The 22,737-nt window shown below is 50.1% G+C and overlaps 2 protein-coding genes across 2 annotated transcripts in view; one reads left to right on the forward strand and one right to left on the reverse strand.

Moving 5' to 3' along the window:
• Dnajc11 (DnaJ heat shock protein family (Hsp40) member C11) overlaps positions 1-15,911 on the forward strand; it is a 55,531-nt gene extending 39,620 nt beyond the window's left edge. Inside the window, exons 8-16 of the mRNA XM_059255455.1 lie at positions 4,810-4,999; positions 5,629-5,714; positions 6,048-6,164; positions 10,600-10,755; positions 11,608-11,677; positions 12,959-13,016; positions 13,121-13,263; positions 13,717-13,846; positions 14,641-15,911. Of these exons, the coding sequence (XP_059111438.1) occupies positions 4,810-4,999; positions 5,629-5,714; positions 6,048-6,164; positions 10,600-10,755; positions 11,608-11,677; positions 12,959-13,016; positions 13,121-13,263; positions 13,717-13,846; positions 14,641-14,666 (976 nt within the window). The 3' untranslated portion in view covers positions 14,667-15,911. The remainder of the gene's footprint in view (positions 1-4,809; positions 5,000-5,628; positions 5,715-6,047; positions 6,165-10,599; positions 10,756-11,607; positions 11,678-12,958; positions 13,017-13,120; positions 13,264-13,716; positions 13,847-14,640) is intronic.
• Positions 15,912-17,162: 1,251 nt separating this feature from the next.
• On the reverse strand, positions 17,163-22,574 carry Thap3 (THAP domain containing 3). Its single transcript, XM_059255927.1, has 4 exons — positions 21,988-22,574; positions 19,255-19,447; positions 17,732-17,812; positions 17,163-17,462 (listed from the first exon to the last, which is right to left on the reverse strand). Exons 1-4 carry the CDS (start codon positions 22,059-22,061, stop codon positions 17,163-17,165), a joined length of 648 nt encoding a protein of 215 aa, XP_059111910.1. The 5' UTR covers positions 22,062-22,574.
• Positions 22,575-22,737: the final 163 nt, after the last annotated feature.

Genomic DNA, 22,737 nt, shown 5'->3' on the forward strand with positions numbered 1-22,737 from the left:
ATACCTTTCTTTGTTTCTCCATTGCTGGTTGTGTGGCTGGGTGGCTGGCCCCTGATGTCCTCTTCCTTCTCTGCCTCCTTTTTTTCTTCCCAGATTTCTCCTTCTATATATTCTCTCTGCCTGCCAGCCCCTGTCCTTTCTCCTGCCTTGCTATTGGTCGTTCAGCTCTTTATTAGATCATCAGGTGTTTTAGACAGGCACAGTAACACAGCTTCACAGAATTAAACAAATGCAACATAAAAGTAACACACCTTAAAATAATATTCTACAACATTTCTCCCTTTTTGTCTAAATAAAAAGAAAGGTTTTAACTTTAACATAGTATAACTACATACAACAAAAACTGTTATCAAGTAAGAATTAATTTCCAGGGCTGGAGAGATGGCTCAGAGGTTGAGAGCACTGGCTGTTCTTCCAGAGGTCCTGAGTTCAATTCCCAGCAACCACATGGTGGCTCACAACCGTCTACAATGAGATATGGTGCCCTCTTCTGGCCTGCAGGCTGAACACTCACTGTATACATGATAAATAAAAGAAAAGAAAAGAATTAATTTCCAATGTTCAGTCTATTCACATTTAGCAAAATTTACATTCAGAGAAAGCACTCCACTATCCATTCATCTTAGTAACTCCAAAGTTTTATACATAATTTACTTTCTATCATAACTAAGGAAAACTACAACTATAACTATCTAGTCTTCAACTCCATCAAAGGCCCAGAAGGATATAATATTATTAAGTGCATTGCAAAAAGTGCATTGCAAACAACTTCCAAAAACTCTCAAAATGACAGAGACATCTGACTGCCTGGACAGTCACCCAGAGTTCCTCTGCAACATTAGGGCATCCATCTTCAGCCTACAGGCCTAGAGTATCTGGCAAACTTCTCAGTGAAGCAGGAAATTCAAAGGACCGTCCTGCCTTGTTTTGTCAAAGTTCAGCAGTCACTTTCCTGTGTGTTCTGCAGAATATCTGGCAGACTCTTCTGTGAAGCAGGAATTTTGAAGAACTGTCCTGCCTTGTTTTGACAAAGTTCAACAGTCTTTTCCCTGTGTGTCCTGCATGTCCAGTCTGCACAGCATATTGTCAGCAGTAAAAGGCAAGAGCAGTTTCTTTGCCCATTGGATAATCTTGCCACAATGAAAGCAAACTCCATAAGGAGTTTCTTCAATGCCCATCATCTTCTCTGAAGTAAATTGGTGCTGCCAGCCATATATGTGTCTCATTGTCATGAAAAGCCTGTGTTAACAAAACATTTTAAATGCCATATTCTGTAGGTCTTTGAAAGGTTTGAAGACCATCTATCTATTTATAATATATCTCTGTATGATCTGGAAAGCATACCTAACATATCTACAATTTTGATTGTTATAATTGACTAACGACTAACCTATGTTTCCTGATTATCCTATATAGTTTATAATAATAGCTTTCAAAAACTAGAACTTCACCTTACATTTCCAATGAACTGCATAGGCACAATATCTCAAACAAAAATAGAAACATACATACAATATGTTGTAACAAAAATAACCTTACATTTTTATCAATATACAAAAATTCTTTAAACAAGAGTAGAAACACATATACAGTGTTTCTGTACATATACATATACAAAAATAACTTTAAATTTGTATCAATATTATATATTCCCCTAAATGATAACAAACATCCATAACCCACCAAACAACCAAAAACCTCCCCACCCCTCTTGGGAGTGTGGACGTCTCCAAACTGCTTCCTGCTCTCTGTGAACAAAGTATCTTTAGGATTCCAGAGAGGAAATGTTGAGATAATGACCAAGTCCTGGGAAGACCAGCTGATAAATATCACCTGTCAAGTTTTAGGAGGTCTCGCCTGATCAAACCTGATCCATATTAACCCTGAAGGAATCCACAGCCTCTCATCTCCTGTGGGAACAAAACTCCAAAGCATTTTTGATCTCCATTTGACAAATTTTTTTTTTTTTTTTTTTTTTTTTTTTGGTTTTTCGAGACGGGGTTTCTCTGTGTAGCTTTGCGCCTCTCCTGGGACTCACTTGGTAGCCCAGGCTGGCCTCGAACTCACAGAGATCCACCTGGCTCTGCCTCCTGAGTGCTGGGATTAAAGGCGTGCGCCACCACCCCGGCGATATTGAATTTTTTGATTGTTAATAAACAAACAACAGCTGCTAAGAGACATGGGGTTGAAAGAGAATAAACCAGCCTATACACATTAGGAATCCTTTAACTTTTAAAAAGTTTTAAAAAAATGTATTTGTCACTGGGCGGTGGTGGCGCACGCCTTTAATCCCAGCACTCGGGAGGTAGAGCCAGGCGGATCTCTGTGAGTTCGAGGCCAGCCTGGGCTACCAAGTGAGTTCCAGGAGAGGCGCAAAGCTACACAGAGAAACCCTGTCTCGAAAAACCAAAAAAAAAAAAAAAAAAATTCAATATCAATGCTATACAGGATCCAGACTCCCTCTGTGTTTCCCATGTTATGTGGCTTTTTTCTTTTATATTACTTTTACTCTCTCTTTAAAGACTTTATTTTTAAACTATTTCTTTCTACGACTGTCTATACTCATTCTTTGTTAAGCCTACGTACATTGTAAAACACACTGGAACCTGCTCAGAGGTTTTTCCCATCTGAACTTCTTTTAGTGCATATTTTTTAGCCTTTTTGGAGGCTTTAAACTTCTAACCTACACTTGGATCCTCTGCTTGCGGCTCTCAGCTAGCTGCCTCTGCCGACGTCTCGGGTCATAAAAACCAGGCCCAAAGCTAATGGTCAGAGGTTCCTGACTGAGAACTGCATTCAACCTTCCTAGAGCTCTCGAATGCCTGCCTAGGCTTGTGCTATGACAGGCATTTTTACTTAGGTTTGTTTTGTTTTGCTTTTTGGATTTTCGAGACAGGGTTTTTCTGTGTAGTTTTCTTGCCTATTCTGGAGCTTGCTCTGTAGACTGGCCAGGCTGGCCTCGAACTCACAAAGATACACCTGGCTCTGCCTCCCAAGTGCTGGGATTAAAGGCGTGCGCCACCGACAGCATAGTTTTTTGTTTTTTGGGTTTTTTTTTTGTTGTTGTTGTTGTTCCTTCTTAATGTACTCGCTGTTCGAGGGCTTGCCACCAGGCAGAAACGTTTAAAGGAGCCATACCCCCACCCCTTTAAAAAAAAAAAAAAAAAAAGCTTTCTCAGGCACTATAGAAATTGGAGCAACAAGTTGGTGTGCCAAAATGTTGTTAGTTGTTTTTGCTCTTTGGTGGAGCCCACCACCCAGCTCCCAAATCACACACACAGGTTTATTACTAATTCTAAACGTCCGGCCTTTGCTTGACTTGTTTTTAGGCATTTTTTCTTAACTTTAAATTATCCTGTCTATCTTTTGCCTCTGGGCTTTTTCTTTTCTATTCCTGTATAGCTTTCTTTGTTTCTCTGTGGCTGGGTAGGCTGGCCCCTGATGTCCTCCTCTCCTTTTCTCACTCCTTCTTCCTTTCCTCCCAGATTTCTCCTTCTGTATATTCTGTCTGCCTGCCAGCCCCGCCTATTTCTCTCTCCTGCCTCACTATTGGCCGTTCATCTCTTTATTAGACCATCAGGTGTTTTACACAGGCACAGTAACACAGCATGCAAATTCAAATGCAACATGAACAAGAGTAACACACCTTATAATATTCTACAACATCAGTGTGTTAGCTGGGCATGAAGACACATGCCTTTAAGAAGAATCTCTTGACTTCGAGGCCAGCCTGGTACTCAGACTGAGTTCCAGGACAGCCAGGGCTACACAGAGAAACCTTGTCTTGGTTTAAAAAAAAAAAAAAAAGTGTCATGGTTACCTTAATGGCACAAGTGTTATCTCCAGAGCTTAGAAATTTGAGAAAGAAATGACTAGACAACACAGTGAATGTTAGGCTGTCTCCTGGGTACCAGTTATTCGTCATCCTCCTTCTGGTGGTACTGGTGAAGTGCTCTCTCTAACCAGAAGGTGGGGCTGCTCTTCTTTGGACGCTGACTTCAGAGCCCTGCTTGGAAAGCTGATTTTCAACAGCAGGATGAACATAGGATCTCTGGGCACTTTTTAAAAATGAGATGGCCTGACATTTACAAGCACTTGTTGCTCTTGTGGAGGACCTGGGCTTGATTCCTAACACCCACATATCAGCTCACAAGCATCTGGAACCCCAGTTCCAGAGGATCGGACAGGCGCACACATGGCACACTACCTGAATGTAGACAAAATATTCATACAGTAAAAGAAAAATTTTTTTTTGATGTGTGTGTGTGTTCTGACCTGTCTAGTGTACGTGCGTGTGCGTGCGTGCGTGCGTGCGTGCGTGTGTGTGTGTGTGTGTGTGTGTGTGTGTGTGTGTGTTCTGACCTGCCTGGTGTGTGCTTGAAGTGGGCGGCTCTACTCTGGGTTTCAAGTTGATGTCACTTGGAGGCTGTCCATGCTCCACGCCCATGCTGAAGACACCGGAATGCCTGACATAGGAACAGCTGTCAGTGGCTGCAGATCAGCCAGGTGTCTCCAGCATTCGGCAGGTTTGGGGACCACCGTCCTGAGGCACTGTGTTTGAAAGTGTCACCAAGATTGCCTTCTGTTGGCTCAGCACACAGCACTTAGGTACTCCAGCAGAGTGGATGGCAGGGAGTGGGCGTCACCAGGGAGGATCCTAGACAGACTTACTTCCCTCTCTCTCCTTGCCCTGCTCCTTTCCTTGCTGAGAGCTGGCCCAGAGATTTTGGAGTGACTCAGCCTGGCAAGAGGACACAGTAGAGCCGCTCAGAGCCTGTGTCAGCTGGACCCTTTCTGTCTGTCCCCCAGCTTTGTGACGACAAACTGTGCTCTGCAGTTTTCATCCCGTGGAATCCGGCCCGGCCTTACCACTGTCCTAGCTCGGAACCTGGACAAGAACACCGTGGGCTACCTGCAGTGGCGGTGGGGTATCCAGTCAGCCATGAACACCAGCATCGTCCGGGACACTAAGACTTGCCACTTCACTGTGGCCTTGCAGGTGAGGAAAGGAGCTGCAGTCTCTTGAAGATGCATCCCGAGGCAGCTGTCTCATAACCTCCACCCTGCGGAGCAGCTCTGGGTACACCAGCAGTGACTTTGGCTCTAGTGTGGAAGGAGGATGTTCTCGGGCACCCAGGTGGCTGTGTTCCGATCATCTGAAAGGAAAGTAGCGTTTTCACATCCTTATATCAGAATGGTGCTCTTGGGTGCCGTGGCCAGGCAGAGAGAGAGAAGAAGCTGGTAGGAAGCAGGTCTCTTGAGAGTAACTGCTCCTGAGCTCCTTGTCCTAGCTCAGTGTTGCCAGAGGTTTCTGTTTCTCATGAGAGGCTAGTAAACTGCATTTTCATTAGAAATTTCAGTTTTTTTTATTGTCATGTGCTTCATAACGTTCCTATTAATGGTAGATTTCATAGTAAGACCATGTCACCCTGTGGTTCTCTGGAACCTTATTTTGTCCGGGATTCACACAGTTGCAGATCACTGTCATCTCTCAGCATGCCATTACACAATCAGTAGAGGCTGTACTAGCTGCTGGTAAATGTTCACACACTTGTCCTGATGAAGCTTCCTGCAGGCATTCTTCCAGAATGGTGAGGCTGAACCTGCATCCCTCTCCCCTCTCCTCAGCTGGGGATCCCTCACTCCTTTGCACTGATCAGCTATCAGCACAAGTTCCAGGATGATGACCAGACACGTGTGAAAGGATCCCTCAAGTAAGTCTCGGCTTTGCTCAACAGAGACGAGCCAGATCTGTGGAGGACCCTCAGGGTGGAGCTATGATGGGCACTATGTTATTGTCACTCCTGGGATGCTTCCTGACTGCCCCTTGCTTTGTAGCCAGCCTTGAGAGGCTCTGCTGCTAAAGAACCTCCAAGATGTCCCAGAGCCGCTGATACCCACGGAAGCATCATGGCATTTGCTCCCGTGGATAATGGGCGGGGGAAGGGGGAAGCATAGGGACTTGGCTCTATTTTCAAGCAGCTCCTGTGTGTGGCCGTGTGGCCTGGAGGTTAACATGTGCCAGCAGCTGTGCTCTGCCCCCACAGGGCAGGCTTCTTTGGAACAATAGTGGAGTATGGAGCTGAGAGGAAGATCTCCCGACACAGTGTCTTGGGTGCTGCTGTGAGCATTGGCGTCCCACAGGGTGTGTCTCTCAAAGTCAAGTAAGTTGAGCCTGACTCTTGCTAACCAGGGGCTGAGGTTTAATTCCTGAGTGTGCCATTGCTTCTGAGCTGCATGAGCAGAGGTCAAGGAGAACATAAACCCAGCTGTGAGTTGGTGGAGGCCTAGGCTCTGCCCCACCTTCCCTGGGAATGTGTTGATCATTGCGTCCCTCACACCTCAGCAGCCCTGTTCCCACCCAGTGCCACCATAGGCATCCACAGCATCAGATTCCTTCTTGTCTAATAGCATGTCAACGTGCACTCTTTCTCTACACTGCCTAGTCATTCAGAAGTGCTGTCTGAGTGCTTGGGCTTTGGGTGTTTTATTTCAGATGTGGTCTCACATAGCCAAGGCTGTCCTGGAACTCAAACTTGGGATCCTCCTGTTTCAGTTACCTCGGTATTGAGATTTCAGACATGGACACATCTGGCTTATAGGTTTGCTTCCTTCTCTGTTGTATTGCAGTTGGGCCTCTTCCCAGCCCTCTCTGAAGGGGCCTTTGACCACCTGGGCATCTTCCTTCTCGGCAGAGGGCAGCTGTCCATCCTCTTCTGATGTGGAGTCGATAGCTTCTGCCTCTCCATCCCACCCTACGCTTCTCTGTGCTGGGATTCTTGGACAGCCCGCTGGAGCTCTGCTTTTCTTCCTGGCTCTCTCTGTCTGCCTTGCAAACAGAAGCAGCTCTGTGGGGCACAGTCCTTGTCTGTGCAGACTCTTCCACAGTGGCCCAGTCTGGCCCGTGCTTTTTAGTACCATCATCTACAGGTTTTGGTATCTGGATGGAGTCCTGGAACCTGTGCTCCATGACTCCCAAGGAATGGCTGTACTGTATTTCCAATGTCCTTGCCTTAAGGGCTCATCCTGGCCACTTCCTAAGTCTCCAGTTTATATGCAGGTGTCCCCTCTCTATCCGTGGATATCACATGTGTGGATTTAAGCCACCCTGAATCAGAAATCATGGAGGAAAAGTTGCACAGGCACAAACAGTGCAGTAAGGCAGCTGTGTTGTACAGCATTCATGTTAGACACCATAAGAAGCTGGTATTTAAGTCTGTGGGCACGGCAGTCAGGTCTGTAATCCTAGCATCAGGGAGGCCTGGGACTAGATGACTCAGGAAAGTGTTTGCAATGAAGTCTTGGTTTGACCCCAGAGCCCATGTGAAAAGTCCAGTGTGGCAGCAGATGCTTGGTCCCAGGGCTGAGAAGTCAGTGACAGACCGATTCCTGGGATTTGTTGGTGGGCCCATCCTAGCCTGCTAGCCAACTCCCAGACCAATGAAAGATCTTGTCTAAGAAAACAAAAGTGTGAACAACTCTGTAAACTGAGGTGCAGTTTTTCTGTACTGACCGCCCAGTTCCAAATAAACACACAGAAGCTTATAGTAATTACAAAATGCTTGGCCGATGACTCAGGCTTATTACTAACTAGCTCTTACAACTTAACCCATTTCTATTAATCCATGTACTACACTGAGGCCCTCTATCTCATTTTGTATGTCTGACTCATTCTCCATCTGGCTCAAAACTCCTCTGACTCTGCCCTTCCACATCCCGTCATTCTCAGTTTGGCTCTCCCGCCTGACTTTATCCTGTTCAGCTATTGGCCAGTCAGCTTGTTTATTAAACCAATCATAGCGACATATAGTCACACAGTGTACAGAAGGATTATTCCACAACACAAATCCTTAGGAATGACACTTGGTTGTTTTGACCTCCATGTGCACATGTATCTACCAAAAAGTTTGAGAACTAAATTCTCTAGTGTATCAGGTGTCCCCCTCTGGCCTCTGCAGGTATTGTGTGCATGTGATACAGTCACACATGCACAAGGATCAAATAATTTTTTTAAAACATAGTACTGGTGAGATTGCGTAGGATTCTGCAGACACACTACCATTTTGCACCTCTGAGCTGCAATTCCTGGATACCGCTGATTATATGCACTCTAACCCTCTTTTATCTGAATTGAGAGCACTAGTGAGGCTGAGGCCCCATACTCTGCTAGGTTCTGTCTGAGCACTTGTGATGATGACTTACTTTGAATTAGCTTCTCAGGGACGGTAGGTCACCTGTCACCCTGTGTTTCCTGTGACAGTATTAAGCTGCCCAAATTAAACTTTTTAAAGATTTGTTGTTTTTAATACTGTGTGGGGGTCTGTCCACATGAGTGTGAGTGTTGTGAGGGGCCCAAGGTGTCACATCCCTGGAGCAGCTGCAGGCCTCCAGGTGTGGGTGCTGGGAATTGAACTCGTGTCCTCCATATGGCATTAACTACTATGCTGCCTCTCTGGCTCCTTCAAACTAAATTTTTATGCTGGTTGGATGTCCCTTACCCTTGACATAAATGTTATAGTCCATATTTTCAAATACTTGTATGTAAAGAGGAGTCTTGGGGATAGGACCCAAATCTAAATGAATTCAGTTTCTTTCACAAACATAGAGCTTTAAGAATTTTCTGTTTCACCTCTGTCAACTTGGCTATTTTGTGTTTGAAGCAGTGTGTCTCTTTCTCTAAGGGTGAAACTTTTTTTTTTTTTTTTTTTTTTTTTTTTTTTTGTCACACACAGAGGAATTCAGCTGATATTCAGGGAGCCAAACTGATGCATAATAAGGGTGAAACTTCTAAGCATTGGTTTCGTTTGTTCCTCTTACCCGCCTGTCCTCTGTGGTCACCCTATTGGCAAGGTACATCCTTTCCACCCTTTTTTTTTTTTTTTAAAAAGACAGGGCCTTACTAGATAGTGCCAATCTCAAACTCGAAAAGATCTGAGTGCCTCCGCATCCCCACTGCTGGGCTTAAAGGAGTGCTTGACCATGCCACACTTGAGTCCTTTCTAATAAGAACATTTTACAACAATGAAGCCCCTTTACAGTCTACTTCGTCTTACACATTTGATGTTGTATTTTCACTATCTAGTTCAAGCTGTTTTCTAGTTTCACTAGGAGTGTGTTGCTTAATTGTGCACGGTGCTATCGCATGCTTCTGCTTTTGCTTATGTGTGCATGCTTTTAATCCCATCCTTAGGAGGCAGAGGCAGGTACATATCAAGTTCCAGCAGGCCAGCCACGAATACACAATAAGCCCAGCAGATGGAGGGAGGGAAGAAAGGAAAGATGACTGCTACTTGAGCCAAGTGTGTCTCATGCCTATAATCCCAGCTGAGGCAGAAGTATTGCTACAATTTTAAGGCTAGCCTGGGCTACATAGTGCCAGGCCAGCATGAGCTGCACAGGGAAACCTTGTCTTAAACAAATGCATTCATGCATACATACCTGAATGAGGTGGGTAGCTAAATGGGACAGCATGTGCTTAGCACACACAAGGCCCTGGGTTCTGTTGAAGTACCCAGGAGTACAATGGAAATATGCCAGTCCCATGTGCTCATGTTCACCTGTCCTACTGTTGGTCAGTGCTTCATTGTCTTTGTTGTATCTTTCTCTGTGCCATTAGCTCACAAAAACGACGCCAAGACATTAATTATAAATGCTCGGCTGATAGCTTAGGCTTGATACTAACTAGCTCTTATAACTTAACCCATATCTTTTAAGTACATGGCTTATTACCTTGTAACTCATATCTTTTACATGACTCAGTTACCTTTACTCTGTACTGCCCATGCTGCTGCTGCTTCATCTCCAGGCGTCCCTGCCTTCTTCCCAGTGCCCTTTAAACCAATCAGAGTGACACATCTTCACAGTGTACAAAAAGATTATTCCACAACACTTTCTTTTAAAATAAAATAAACACTAATCTGAGGCCCAGCGTGGTGGTACTGACTGAGGTAGACTGAAGCAGGAAGATAACTTGAGCCTAGTAGTTCAAGGGCAGTCTGAGCAACATAGCGAGACAAACCTCCTCCCTGCCCCTCATCTCAAAACATGAATACAGCCCTGTTACTATATTTTTAAGATTTTTATGTCTTATGTGTGAATGTCTGTTTATATGTAGATATACATGCAGGTGCCCTTGGAAGTCAACAGAGGGCCTCAGGTCCCCAGGAACTAGAGTTACAGGCAGCTGTGAGCTGTCCAGTGTGGGGTTCTGGGAAACTAAAGTGGGTCCTCTGCAGGAGCAGCCAGTGCTTGTAGCCGTGAGCCATCTCTCCAGACCCAGTCCTAGCTCTCATATGTGGTCACGTTCACAGCTGCTCTGTGGAGCCACTAATCAGGAACCCCTCGGCCTCTGAAGTCTCTGGGGTTGTTTAGAACACCTCATTTACTGAGACAGGCTGTCTCCAGGGCTGCTTTCCTCTCCTGGAGCAAAGCACAGCTATAGGGACATTGACTCCAGCTAAGCGTTCACTCTCCATTTGCCCTTGAGGTCAGCTTTGGAGCTGCTGTGCTGGTTTCTGGAAGTGGCTCCCAATGGCTGAGACCCCACTACTCCGTGGGAGACCTGACACACCCTGTGTGTTTTGTTCTTGCTTCCCACAGGCTGAACAGGGCCAGTCAGACCTACTTCTTCCCTATTCACTTGACGGATCAACTGCTCCCTAGTGCCGTGTTCTACGCCACTGTGGGGCCACTGGTGATCTACTTGGCGATGCACCGTTTAATCATCAAACCATACCTCAGGGCTCAGAAGGAGAAGTGAGTTTTGCACTAAGAACCTCTACCTTGGTCTCCTAAACTGGAAAGATGACTGGGTCTACCCTGCAAAAAGAAGACAGGTTAATGCTGGGAAGTGCTAAGCATGGCGTCCAGGTCCTGACAGGTCCTAGTCGCTGTTAGCCAGCTGCAGCAGCAGGGAACTGTATTCCTTCCCTTCTGGCCGGTCAGTCCCACCCCCCAGAAGTGACTCGATTTGCTTTATAAAATCGGCTTCAAACAGGACCAGCACAAATGCCGCTTCCCTCTCTCCTTCGTAGACATCTCACCCTGGCACTGAACTTGAAGTAGAATGGGTCTGTTCTGTGATGCACACTAACTGTAGTCATGGAAACCACAGAACAGACCTAGCTTTGAAGTTTCTTATAGAGAGCCCCTCAGCCAAAGCTGAGTCCAAGCATCCCTCGCACACCCAAGTGATGGAGAGGCCCTTTGTTAGCCTCGGAGCTGCCCATGACCTCTGTTATTACTGCAGTGTAGGGACTCAGTTCCCATGGATGTTTAAGTCCTGGAGCAAAGAACGTGCTCCATCTGACAGCTCTGTGTGGGCAGACCCTGAGTCCCTCCCTTGGCTGTAGGAGCGGGTATTTCTGCATCCTAAGTAGTCTGAGCTGTCTGCCTGCTGGAGTCTTCTCCCAAGGAAACAGCAGTTCAGAAAGTTCCATGGAGGAGGTGGACAGGGAAGGAAATCCCAAACTAAAGGAAGCTCTGCCGGCCAGGCCGGCCTGGGGTGGTTTTTGGAGGTTACCATCACAGACTGCATACTGGGCTTAGTCCAGCAGGGGGCGCAGTGCGTTCGCCGTAGAGTCACTTGTGCCCGCTTCTCTCTGAAAGGGAGCTGGAGAAGCAAAGGGAGAGCACAGCCAGTGACATCCTGCAGAAGAAGCAAGAGGCGGAAGCTGCTGTGAGTACCCCACTGCCGCTGTGCAGACCAGCGCCCGGGCGGCCGCCTCCCCACCCTGCTCCAGCCCGTCCTGCTGGAGCTGGACTGTGGAGGAAACTCCTTACTGTCCAGTGCTGGTCCCAGAGCCCAAGGGCTTCTCTTTCCAACAACCTCATTTACCCACAGCCTTTCTGTGACCTGAGGGGCACATTCTGGAGCCTGGTCTGTGCCTTGAGATGAACACAGCCCTCCAAAAGCCTAACGAGGTTTAGTAAAGCAGCAGGCATTTCTTCTCCTCCCTCCCTGTACTACTGTTACGGAGGTGAGGGAGCAGAATGTCACAGCTGAACAGCAGGGTGCCATGGGGTTCTTGTGACCAGAGGAAAGGCTACAAAGGCACATGGCTGAGAGACCACGTGAGGCCATTTATGTTCCCTGGCAAACATGTTCATTTGGGGGGCCGCACACGGCCCTCCCCACAAAGAACACAGGTCCTTCTCAAGAAAAGTAGGGGCTCCAGCTGCTCACTTGAAGTGTCTGTTTTAAGGCAGGATCCTACTCTGCGTTAGAGACGACCTCATGTTTGTTATGTGGCCCAGGTTAGCCTTGAAATTCATCACTGTGTATATCTGTTCTTAAATACTGACCGTGTGTTCAGTATTTTCTCATCTATCACCTGCATGGGCAGAGTCACTGAGAAGGGAGAAAGGTGCTGTCCCTTCCTCTGGGGTCATCATGTGGTGGTCTTCGAATCTTAAATGGTCTTTTAATAAAAAACCCAGAGCCTGATATCAGGGTGAAAGTGAAAGGTCAGAGAAGCAGAGCAGCCAGCCCCTAGTTCTTACCTCTACGACATCCTCAGTCTAAAGAGAGTGGGTTCCTGTTTCCTCACAACTTATATACCTTTCTCTGCCCAGACATCACTTCATGGGATTAAAGGTGTGTGTGCTCCCCAAACAAAGGCATGAGATCTCAAGTGCTGGGATTAAAGGTGTATGCCACCACTGCCTGACCTCTGTGTCTAATCTAGTGGCTGGCTCTGTCCTCTGATCCTCAGGCAAGTTTATTAGGGCACACAACACATCACCACAGTGTGGGGTGTGCCTTGTCAGGTGACTCCCCAACACTACCTCAAGTAGGGCTGAGGGCTTCAAACTTGGTGATGGGTGAGCTGAGCTCAGGGCGTGTGCTCCTTTCCCTGCGTCCAAGAGCAGGCATCTTGACATGGACACAAACTGGGTGTTTGTCATTCTCTGACCAAAACAAGTCCAGGGTCCCCGACATGTCCGTCTTCTCTCAAAGGTTCGGCTGATGCAGGAATCTGTCCGAAGAATAATCGAAGCAGAGGAGTCCAGAATGGGTGAGGATGCGCACCTCTCTGGGCTGGGCTGGGCGCTGGGGTCTCCAATCTCCAAAGCGAAGTGGCGGGACGAGCTGTGGCAGCCCTTGCTGCTCTGTCCGCAGGGCTTATCATCGTGAACGCCTGGTACGGGAAATTTGTCAATGACAAGAGCAGGAGGAACGAGAAGGTGAAGGTGATCGATGTGACTGTGCCGCTGCAGTGCCTGGTGAAGGACTCAAAGCTCATCCTCACCGAGGCCTCCAAGGTATGCAGACGGGTCACCAAGGCTGCCTGCTCCCAGGATCTACAACAGAAGGCAGTCTGGGCTCCAGCTCCATGTGCCCAGGACAGTCAGGCCTGCAGTGGCCATTTCCTTAGAGTGTCTGGATAGCTTCTGTCCTGGAGCCACTGCCTGCTTCCATGGACCCTGAAATCCACCTGGAAAGTGTCCACTGAGCTACCAGATGCCACCCAGCAGCAGTACCTCTCTTCCTGGCACTTGCATGTCATTTGTCTGCAAGTTCCAGAAAGAGGGTGTGGACTCATCTGGACGTGAGAAAAGGGGCTTGAGGGCCAGTCTAGCACTACCTGAGTAAACAAGTCTAAATTCTCCTTCCTTCATCCAGCTCCAAAGTGTGTCTCCTCCTCCATGCTGTGCCCAGTTGTTGGCAGAGGGGAGCAGAGCAGGCCTTGAGGGCTGACCCTCTGTTTGTTGCAGGCCGGGCTGCCAGGCTTCTACGACCCATGTGTTGGGGAGGAGAAGAGCCTCCGCGTGCTCTACCAGTTCCGAGGTGTGCTGCATCAGGTGATGGTGCCCGACAGTGAGGCCCTGAGGATACCAAAGCAGTGTAAGTAGCTACCCCTTGGTGTCAGCTTCCCTCTCCAGGTTCATCAGTGACAGCTGAGTTTGTGAGGTGATTGTATTGTCCTTGTCACAGATGGAGTTGGAGCTCACCATTGGCCAGCCTGGGCTACGTAGTGAGGCTCGTCTCAAAAAAAAAAAAAAAAAAAATCTAGCCGGCAGTGGTGGTGCACACCTTTAATCCCAGCACCTGAGAGGCAGAGTCAGGCGGATCTCTGTGAGTTCAAGGCCAGCCTGGTTTACAGAGCGAGTTCCAGGACAGCCAGGACTGTTTCACAGAGAAACCCCGTCTCAGAAAACAGAGTCTAGAGAGACGGCTCAGCAGTTCAGAGCACCTGTTATTCTTGCAGAGGACCCAGATCAGTTCCCAGCACCCACACGGTGGCTCACAGCCATCTGTGACTCCAGTTATTGGGGACCTGACGCCCTCTTCTGACCATGGGCACCAGGCATGCATGTGGTGCACATCCATACATAGAGGCTGAACACTCGTACACAGAAATTGTAAACGGGGCAGGAGGCCCATTCTTGCCGCAGCTATGAGAGGCTGTGTGGAAGTGACACCTTGTTCCTGGGTGCAGAAGCAGGTGCTTCAAGTTGAGTGTAGTGGGAGGCAGCAGGCAGGGATAGGCGGGCTCTGAGCTCCAGGCCAGCCAGGGCTACATAGAAAACCCCTGCCTCAAAACCTGAGAAACTCAGCAGCAGGTGCTCCTAGCCCAGCCTTGGTGCAGGAGGTGTGGAGGAAGCTCACTTGGCCTTTCGCTGTGCTTTTCTTTCCAGCTCACAGGATCGATACAGACGGATAAACTACTTGAGAACCTGAGCAAAAAGGCTACAGAAATACTTTCCTGGGAGTCTACAAATTTGGAAGCAGGGAAAACCCAGACATGAGATGTTTTTAGTTTATTCCTCAAGAAGGTGGCACTGTATCAATTATGTGAAGGGACATGCAGACAGCCTAGCTTCGTGGGTACTGTGGGTAAGGACTGAGGAGCCCCACCCTGGCCAGACCACAGCACGGCCATATCTTTCCCCAAGGATCATGTTCCTGGAGGGCAGGGCCCAACCTGACTCTTCAGGTCACCCAGTCCTGGTCCTCACCACGAGTGGCCGTGCACAGCAGCTCTCTGGAGGTGTTTGGAACATTCTATCCTCACATTGAGACTGTCCTTCCTGAAGTCCACGCTGCACATGGGGAACATGGAAAGGAGGAAGGTGTGTCACGGGCTGCTCAGTAGACTTCCCACAAACCACCTTTCTCTTCTGGAACATTACAGAGTGGACTGGAGAGGACTGTGGGTTTATAAAACTTCTTTTTATCTGAGAACAACAGCTTTGGAAACTAGTGTCTTTCTTCCCACTTCAGAGCTTCTCAAATCATTCCTCCAGGCCTTGGCTTGGGACAGAATGGGGAGACCCTAGGTCCCAGGGTGCACTGTCCAGGCACACTGCCCACACTGCTAAGAAAACAGACCCTGCTGCTGCCGGTGGCCCCTTCACCCCACACCACGAGACACCTGTCTTGCCTTGCCTACAACCACTCCTCTGGAAGATGGTGTTGGAAGGAGGGGAGCTTTGCCAGTTTGCCAAATCCTGGGTGTGGACCCAAGGCCGGCCCAGGTGCCTGCACCTCTAGTGAGTCCCCAGCAGGTGGCGCTGTTGCTCGCCGGGCCAGGCCCTCACGGGGTCCCTTCTAAGGAGTCTCAGTTCCCAGACCTCTTCTGTCGCACACTTGCTAGATGTCACTGCGGGCTCTACCCCTCTGAGCAGGTGTGACACCAGCAGTGGCTCTGAACCTGGCCCCGCAGCAGTAACTGCTGAAGGCAGGTATTGCCTCACATTCTCACAACCCTTCAGTTGTAAGCGGTTCAGTTCTGTTGTATTTATCTCCTTTTTTTTAGAGGATGTTTCTTTGCCCCACAGACTGGTGTGCGGTTTGCACCGTTGCATGAGCCAGACTCAGTGCTGTGGCTTCTTGGGCACTGCCACCTCCTCTGTGTGACGCTGGCTGTGGGAGCCCTGCCCGACAATAAACCTGACCTGAAAGCTGAGGCCGCTTTGGTGTGTGTGTGTTTAGAAAGGGTCAGTAGATGGCCGCAGTGCCCCAGGCCTTTTCCCATCCTGCTGCTTCAGTTAGACCACTGGCTGCAGCTTGAAGCTGGGGTTCCTTCCAGTCTGTGCTAACTATTCACCTGAGATACAGAACCTCAAAAGAAGGAAGCTAGATGCAAGGTTTGTGCTTGCTTTTTCATCACGGTCTGGCTGTGTGGTCCAGGATGGCCTAGAACTCATGATTCTCCTGCCTCAGCCTCCTGAGTGCTGGAGTTACCTCTTCTCAGATAGATTTTTATCGTTTTCACTTTTTAACACATTCTTCATGTGTGGGTATTTTGCCTGCATGTGTGCACCGTATCTTTACATGGTGCCTTCAGAGACCAGAAGAGGGCAGAAAAATCCTCCAGAACTGGAGTTAGAGATGGTGGCAAGCCATCATTACATATGATGATATGGGTTCTGGGAACTGAACCTGGATCCTCTGAAAGAGCAGTAAGTACTCTTAACCATTAAGATGTTTCTGGGCCAGGCGGTGGTGGCGCACGCCTTTAATCCCAGCACTCGGGAGGCAGAGGCAGGCAGATCTCTTGAGTTCAAGGCCAGCCTGGTCTACAGAGCGAGATCCAGGACAGGCACCAAAACTACACAGAGAAACCCTGTCTCGAAAGACCTAAAAAAAAAAAAAGTTTCTGCAGCCCACACCCCATGTTTATTTAAGTCAGTTCTGTAGTAGTGGTAGTCACACCCTGTCTGTCCTGTATCAGGGAAAGAGTGTAAGCAGCACACCTAAACCTAGAGTTCAGATAATTTATTCCATGTTTACACAAACCAAGCCAGAAAGAGTCACTCAGAAATACAGGCTAATGTGGGGGACCTTTGGGGAGGTGAGGAAGACCCCACAGGCTAAACATGTTCCTGGAGGTGGACTGCAAGAACCGCTACCTCTCCCTTGGAGTTAACTCTGGCAGGACTGTGACAACTCCTAACATTTGGCCCCATAGCCGCGGTCCTCAGCCTAGCAGACCTGAGGCTGTGCCTCCGGTCCCCCGGCGCTGGCCCCTCCCCCGGCGCTGGCCCCTCCCCCGGCGCTGGCCCCTCCCCTGATGACTGCCTGTCAAGGCATCCAGTCCCACCGTCTCAAGACACCTCGCAGCATCAGAAGCGAGTGGGAATGTGCACAGCAGAGCTGAAAACCGCTTCCTGCCAGAGTGTTGCCACCATCCGCACATCCCAGAGCCGGCCTGGGCTCAGTTCCGCTGTGCTGGCCGTCTGGCCCGCTGTCCCCGCGGTCCCCGCGGTCCCCGCTGTCCCTCTCTGTAGGCTCTCAGGCGGCTACACGTCCTCTGAAGCAGCAGCCTCTGGGCCTTGAGGCGCTTCCGGAGCCTCTTGTTTTCCTTCAGTGTGAGGAAGAGTTTTTTTTTCAGGGTATCCAAGTCCAAAAGGGCATAGCTGTGATCAGAGGGCTGTCCCAGAGGGGGCCTTCTCAACCCCGTGGGGCTGGCTGGCAGTCCAGGAGCCTCCATTGCTTCTGTTCTCTCTGGTGAGACCTGAGGACAGAGGTCAGTGAGTGCCAAGGAAAAGCTGTCCGGGTGGCCCTGTGTCCCCAGCAAGAAGGCATCTGAGCTGGGGTCACAAATGCCCATTACCCTTCGGGTTGAGCCCCAGCCCTCGTTCCCTGGTGAAATCCTGGTGGTGCTTGACCGCCGTCTGGGTGGTCTTAGGAGAAGCTCTGAAGTCCGCCACCTATCCCTCTGCTCCTGTTCTGTGGGGTCCTCTGGGGGGCACTTCTGAGACCAGCTTGTACCCCGGGTCTTACCTGTTTCACAGGGCCTTCAGTGTCTGGAGGCTGAAACTCTTCCAGTGTGCAGTCCCCACCAGCCCCCACCTCAGGACAGACCTGGGAACAGCAGGCGGAGTCAAGATGGCTGAGCCGGCAGACACCGGATCCTCATACAGCTGCCACTGTCCATCCCTGAGTAATCCCTACATGGGGGCTGTGACCAAGTCCTGTGCATCCGCAGTAAGAGCCCTGTCTCATTCTCCCACCTACTCCAGGACTCCAGCCTGTGACCCACTGAGGTCTGATGCCAGAGGACAGGGAAGCCCGAGGCCACAGCTTCCCTCTGAGGAGGAAAGTACCCTGAACTCAAACCTAACACTCTGCTTTGTCTTCAGATGCTCTAACTCCGAGTTCACCAAACTCAAGCTTGTGAGTGCACTGCCTGACTGGGAGCTGCCCTCCATAGCAACCCTGGGATGTATGGAGAGCTGGTACACTCAGCATCTCCTCCCTCACCAGCCACAAGACAGCTCTGGTTCAGGCAGGACACAGTGGGACCTAACAGTGGGCCAGACAGGGGCCTGGGACACCCCAGTCCCTTTGCGCAGCCTGAAGTGGGGCACACCTAACAATACTGACTGGACCCAGCTGTGCCTACCCCTGCTTTCACTAGATACGTTCCCAAATCCGGGGTCAGCAGCACCTGACCGGGTCCCCATGGTTCCAAGGACCCTGGAGACTGGCAACCATCCTCAGTGAACACTGGCCCTACAGCGAGCGCCATGTAATCAGAAGGTTTTGCAGATCTGAAGTCTCTGTTAGCTGCTGGCTGTGCCCACAGTGGCTATCCGCAGCTTCTTAATGCCACTTTAGCCTGGGGGCCCTGAGGGCTGTGAAGTGAAGCCCTGGACCTCCTAAACCTGCTCAGGTCTCTTGCAGCCTCTGTCCACTGTCACTCTAAGCACGCCTAGAATGCACTGAATGTACTTGAGGCTGGGATGGTGGCAGTCCTGCCTCTGCCTTCTGAGTGCTGAGATTACAGGCGTGTACCATCACACCTGGCTTTTTGGTTTGTTCTGAGACAGGTTCTCATGTACCTCAGACTGGCCTCAAACCCCAAGAATGACTGACCTTCTGATCTTCCTGCCTCCACCTCTGGAATGACAGGATTGCACATATGCACAGCCCAGGTCTTGTTGGAGATCCAACCCTGGGCTTCGTGCATGCCAGGCAAGCACCTCTGCCAAAGGAACAACCACCCCAGGCCCAGCACACGTGCTTTAGTGTTAAAGGAGCTTTAAATCACTTCTTTTGGGGCGTGGGAGGGGTCTCATGTACCCCATGCCGGCCTCACCCTCCTGCCTCTGGCTCCACATTACAGTACCACCACCATAGTTTACAGAGTGCGAGGGCTTGAACCCAGGGCTGCTTCCATCCTGGGCCAGTACTCTTACCAACTGAGCGACCCCTTCAGCCCAGCTCCAGCTTCTTTTTAAGCTCCTCACTCAGCACACACACACACGCAGTCCCACTGGCTGGATGTCAGACCAGCACCATACCTGCGTGGGGTTCTGGAAAGCGAACACGGTGGGCACAGCGTTGTGTTTCAGGTTCTTGCGGTTCCCAAAGGCACTGAAGCACTCGGGTCTGAAGTGCTCGGAACAGATGACTGTGTGCTGCTTGGGTTTGAAGTTGGCCCGGCCGATGTTGAGCACCCACTCCTTCAGCAGCTCTGGGCGGCTGAATGGGAACCTACAGGCACAGCATTCCATGGCACAGCTTTGTAAACTCAGTAATCCACTTTGTTAGTCGTATCTAACATCCAGACACTCACCATGGCTGTTACCAGCATATATATATGAAGCCCAAGATCATGAACATGGAAAAAGAGCCCAAGAGAGCTATCTGTCCAAAGCACATGCCAGGAGCTACCACTCCTTCCTGTCACTCACCACTTCCCAGGCCCTGGTTTCCTTCCAAAACATGGCAGTGCACAGGACCGAGTCCCTGCCCTTCAGGATCCTACATCCTAAACAGCAGCAAACCAAGCTGAGATGGACTGTGAGGGCTGAAGCCGGAGGAAGCCCTGTGGGAGTTACAGCTGGCCAAGGTAACATTTGAACAGACCCTGCAGCAAGTGGAAGACAAACCCTGTGGCCTTTACAGAGGATGGGTGCGAGTGAGGGACCTGGAGGAAGAAGGACCGGCCACATGACGCAGAACTTTAGATAGATAGATGAGGTCTCTGTAGGTTCTGAATGAGGGAAGGAGAGGGGGCCTATGTCCACCCAGGCTGCAGTAAGAACTAGGATTGAGCAGGAGAAAGTGCTGACTCTGCAATCCTAGCACTTGGAAGGCTGAGGCAGGAGGACAGCTTTGAGTTCAAGGGCAATCTGGTGTACCACAATGAGACTTCCGTGTCAAAAACAAAAACAACAAAAGGCCAGGTGTGATGTCAAACATCTTCAACCGCAACACTTGGGAGGCAGAGAGAGGTAGATCTCTATGAGTTCCAAACCTCATCTACATAGCAAGTTCCAGGCCAGCCAAGGACTTGTCTTCCCCCTAACCCCACCCCCCAAAAAAAAGAGAAAAGAAAGAAAAAGCCAAGTATCAAGGTTTGCCTGCGGATCATGAAACAATGAAAAGGAGCTTCGTGTTTGCCATAGAGAAGGGGAGGTTTGGGTGAAGAGAAGTTTGAAATGTTAGGTGTCAAGTTCAAGGTGCTTTTCAGACTACCAAGTACAGGAGTGGCAGATGGGCACACGTGCCTGGGGACGTCCCTGCAGAACCTGCCAGCCTGGGAGACTTCAGCACTCTGGATACGCTCTGGATGGCTCCATCTTGAACATGTCAGCGCATGTGTGGGAAGTGGGGAGGACTCGGCAAATGGAAGGACAGGGAGTCTGACAGAGGTCAAGATGTGCCCTAGGACATGGGGAAAAGACCAGTCCGGTCAGAAGCTAATGAGCAGTCAGGTAAGACAAAGGCAGATGACATGGCCATACAAGGAAGAACTGGACATGGCAGTGCGTGCCTCAGATTCCAGCAGGAGGGGCCAGTTCAAAGCCAGCCTGGGCCACACAAAAAAGTAGAAGCAACACTGCCTAGGAGAAGGGACACAGGTGAGCAGGCAAGGCACAGAATGCACACATGAAAAATGTCCTTAGGAAGCTGAGCGGTATGTGCACTAACTACATGTCAATAAACACATTTTAGGGCCAGCAAGATGATTCAGGCGGAAAAGGCACTTGCTGTCAAGCCTTATGACCTGAGTTCGATCCCCAGAATTTATATGGTGGGAGGATAAAACCAACTCCTATAAGTTGTCCTGTGACCTCCACTCATGCACTGTGACATCTGTGCCCACACACAAATAAACGGAAACATGACCAGAAGACACAGGTCCCTTGGTAACTGCCCATGCAGCCACCAAGAGGCCCTTCATTTGCAGGACATAAATTCTGACACGTGTTCGTTCAATGGACTACTGTGCAGAAAAGAGCTCGATTGTGCGTGTGAGGCAAGGATGACTCTGAGGACCGTGCCCAGAAGGAAGAAAAGCACACGCTCCGATTCCATGACTTAAGGCTCAAACCTGGCCACAGCTATCTCCCTGCGGGTGGGTGAGAAGAGACTGTAAGTGGAGAGTCTTCTGTGAACTGTCAAATGATGTGTGCATTTTTCTATGGTTGCTAATCTTGAGTAGAAGCACTGAAACAGCGTTCTGGGGCCCGAGGAGGGGGCGGGTGGGGAGGGGAACACCAGGTGCGAGCAGGCTGCCAGGCCTGAAGGCACAGACATTGCTGGAAGCCTTGACGGGTGCTTCTTTGGAAAGGGCTACGCACTAGTTGTGCTGGGAAAAGGAGTCCTGGGACTACAGGCCTGGGTATCCACCACCTTCGCAAGATCAAAGTCCCTGCCACGCGGCCCGGCCATCCTGGAGGGAGCTCATTCCTCCAGTCCATGTACCTCCGCCTGGGCCTCCCTCGAAGTGACGCAGGCAGCAAGGGGCCAGAGCAGGGACACGGCCAGACGCCAGCCACTCTCCGCCTGTTCACACTGGGCACCTAATGCTTCCAGGCGAGATGGGCCAGCCCAAGCCTGCACCGAGAGGGTCCGACGGGGCTCAGGCTTTGAGGCTGGGGGAGCACCACTGACGCCCTGGACGTCCCCTCCCTGCAGTCCCGGTCCACCTCGCCCGCACACCCTGGGCCTCCCGCAGCTCCCGCCCGGTGCACTGGGGCCTGTAAGAACTCCATAGTGTCGGGTCCCGGCCTCCTATCCCTCACCGGTGGAAGGTGAGCTGCTTCCTGCGGCTGCTGTAGCGGTTGCAGCATTGCTTGGCCGCGCACGACTTCGGCATCTCGGAGATGGGCCCGCTGCCCCTAACAAAGATGGCGGTACGCGGCCTCGGGGGCGGAGCTTGAGGGGCGGGGTCTGCAAGGTTCCCGGTGCTTGGACCTGGCTTGCTCCGCTCTCTGAAGAAGTTGGGAGCCTAGGGATGCCTCCAAGAGTTTAATCCCAATGAACCTTGGAAACCCAGAAAAGGTGTCAACCCCCACCTCGGCTAATAGTTTAAAACTCCCCGAGGTGATAGGCAGGTGGGGGGGTTGGGTCAAAGTCAGGTACCGAGCCTGGCTAGCCTGAACTCATGAGATTCCTCCATCAGCCTCCCAGATAAGGGACCCACTTGACCACCAGTCGGCTTGGTGGACAGAGGATTCCTAGCACTGGAAACTCGCCTCAAACTCACATCTGCCTGCCTCTGCTGGGATTAAAGGCCTGTCACCATGCCGGGGCCAAGGAAAGTCCCAACCCCAAACTCGCAGAGCCTAAAGACTGTGGCTTTGGGAGTACAGATCAGTCAGGGGTGGGCACACCACCTGAGCAGAGCCAGTGTGACTGAGGAACAAGGGAAGCCTTTCAAACAAGTGCACACTGGATCTAGGAGTTAACCAGACAAGCGGGCCACGGGTCACGATCCTTTTCACTGTGCCAAATGCCAAAACCCAATCAGCTTTGCCACAGCCACTACCTGG

This window comes from Peromyscus eremicus, chromosome 2, assembly GCF_949786415.1.
Source record: "Peromyscus eremicus chromosome 2, PerEre_H2_v1, whole genome shotgun sequence".
Taxonomy (NCBI): domain Eukaryota; kingdom Metazoa; phylum Chordata; class Mammalia; order Rodentia; family Cricetidae; genus Peromyscus; species Peromyscus eremicus.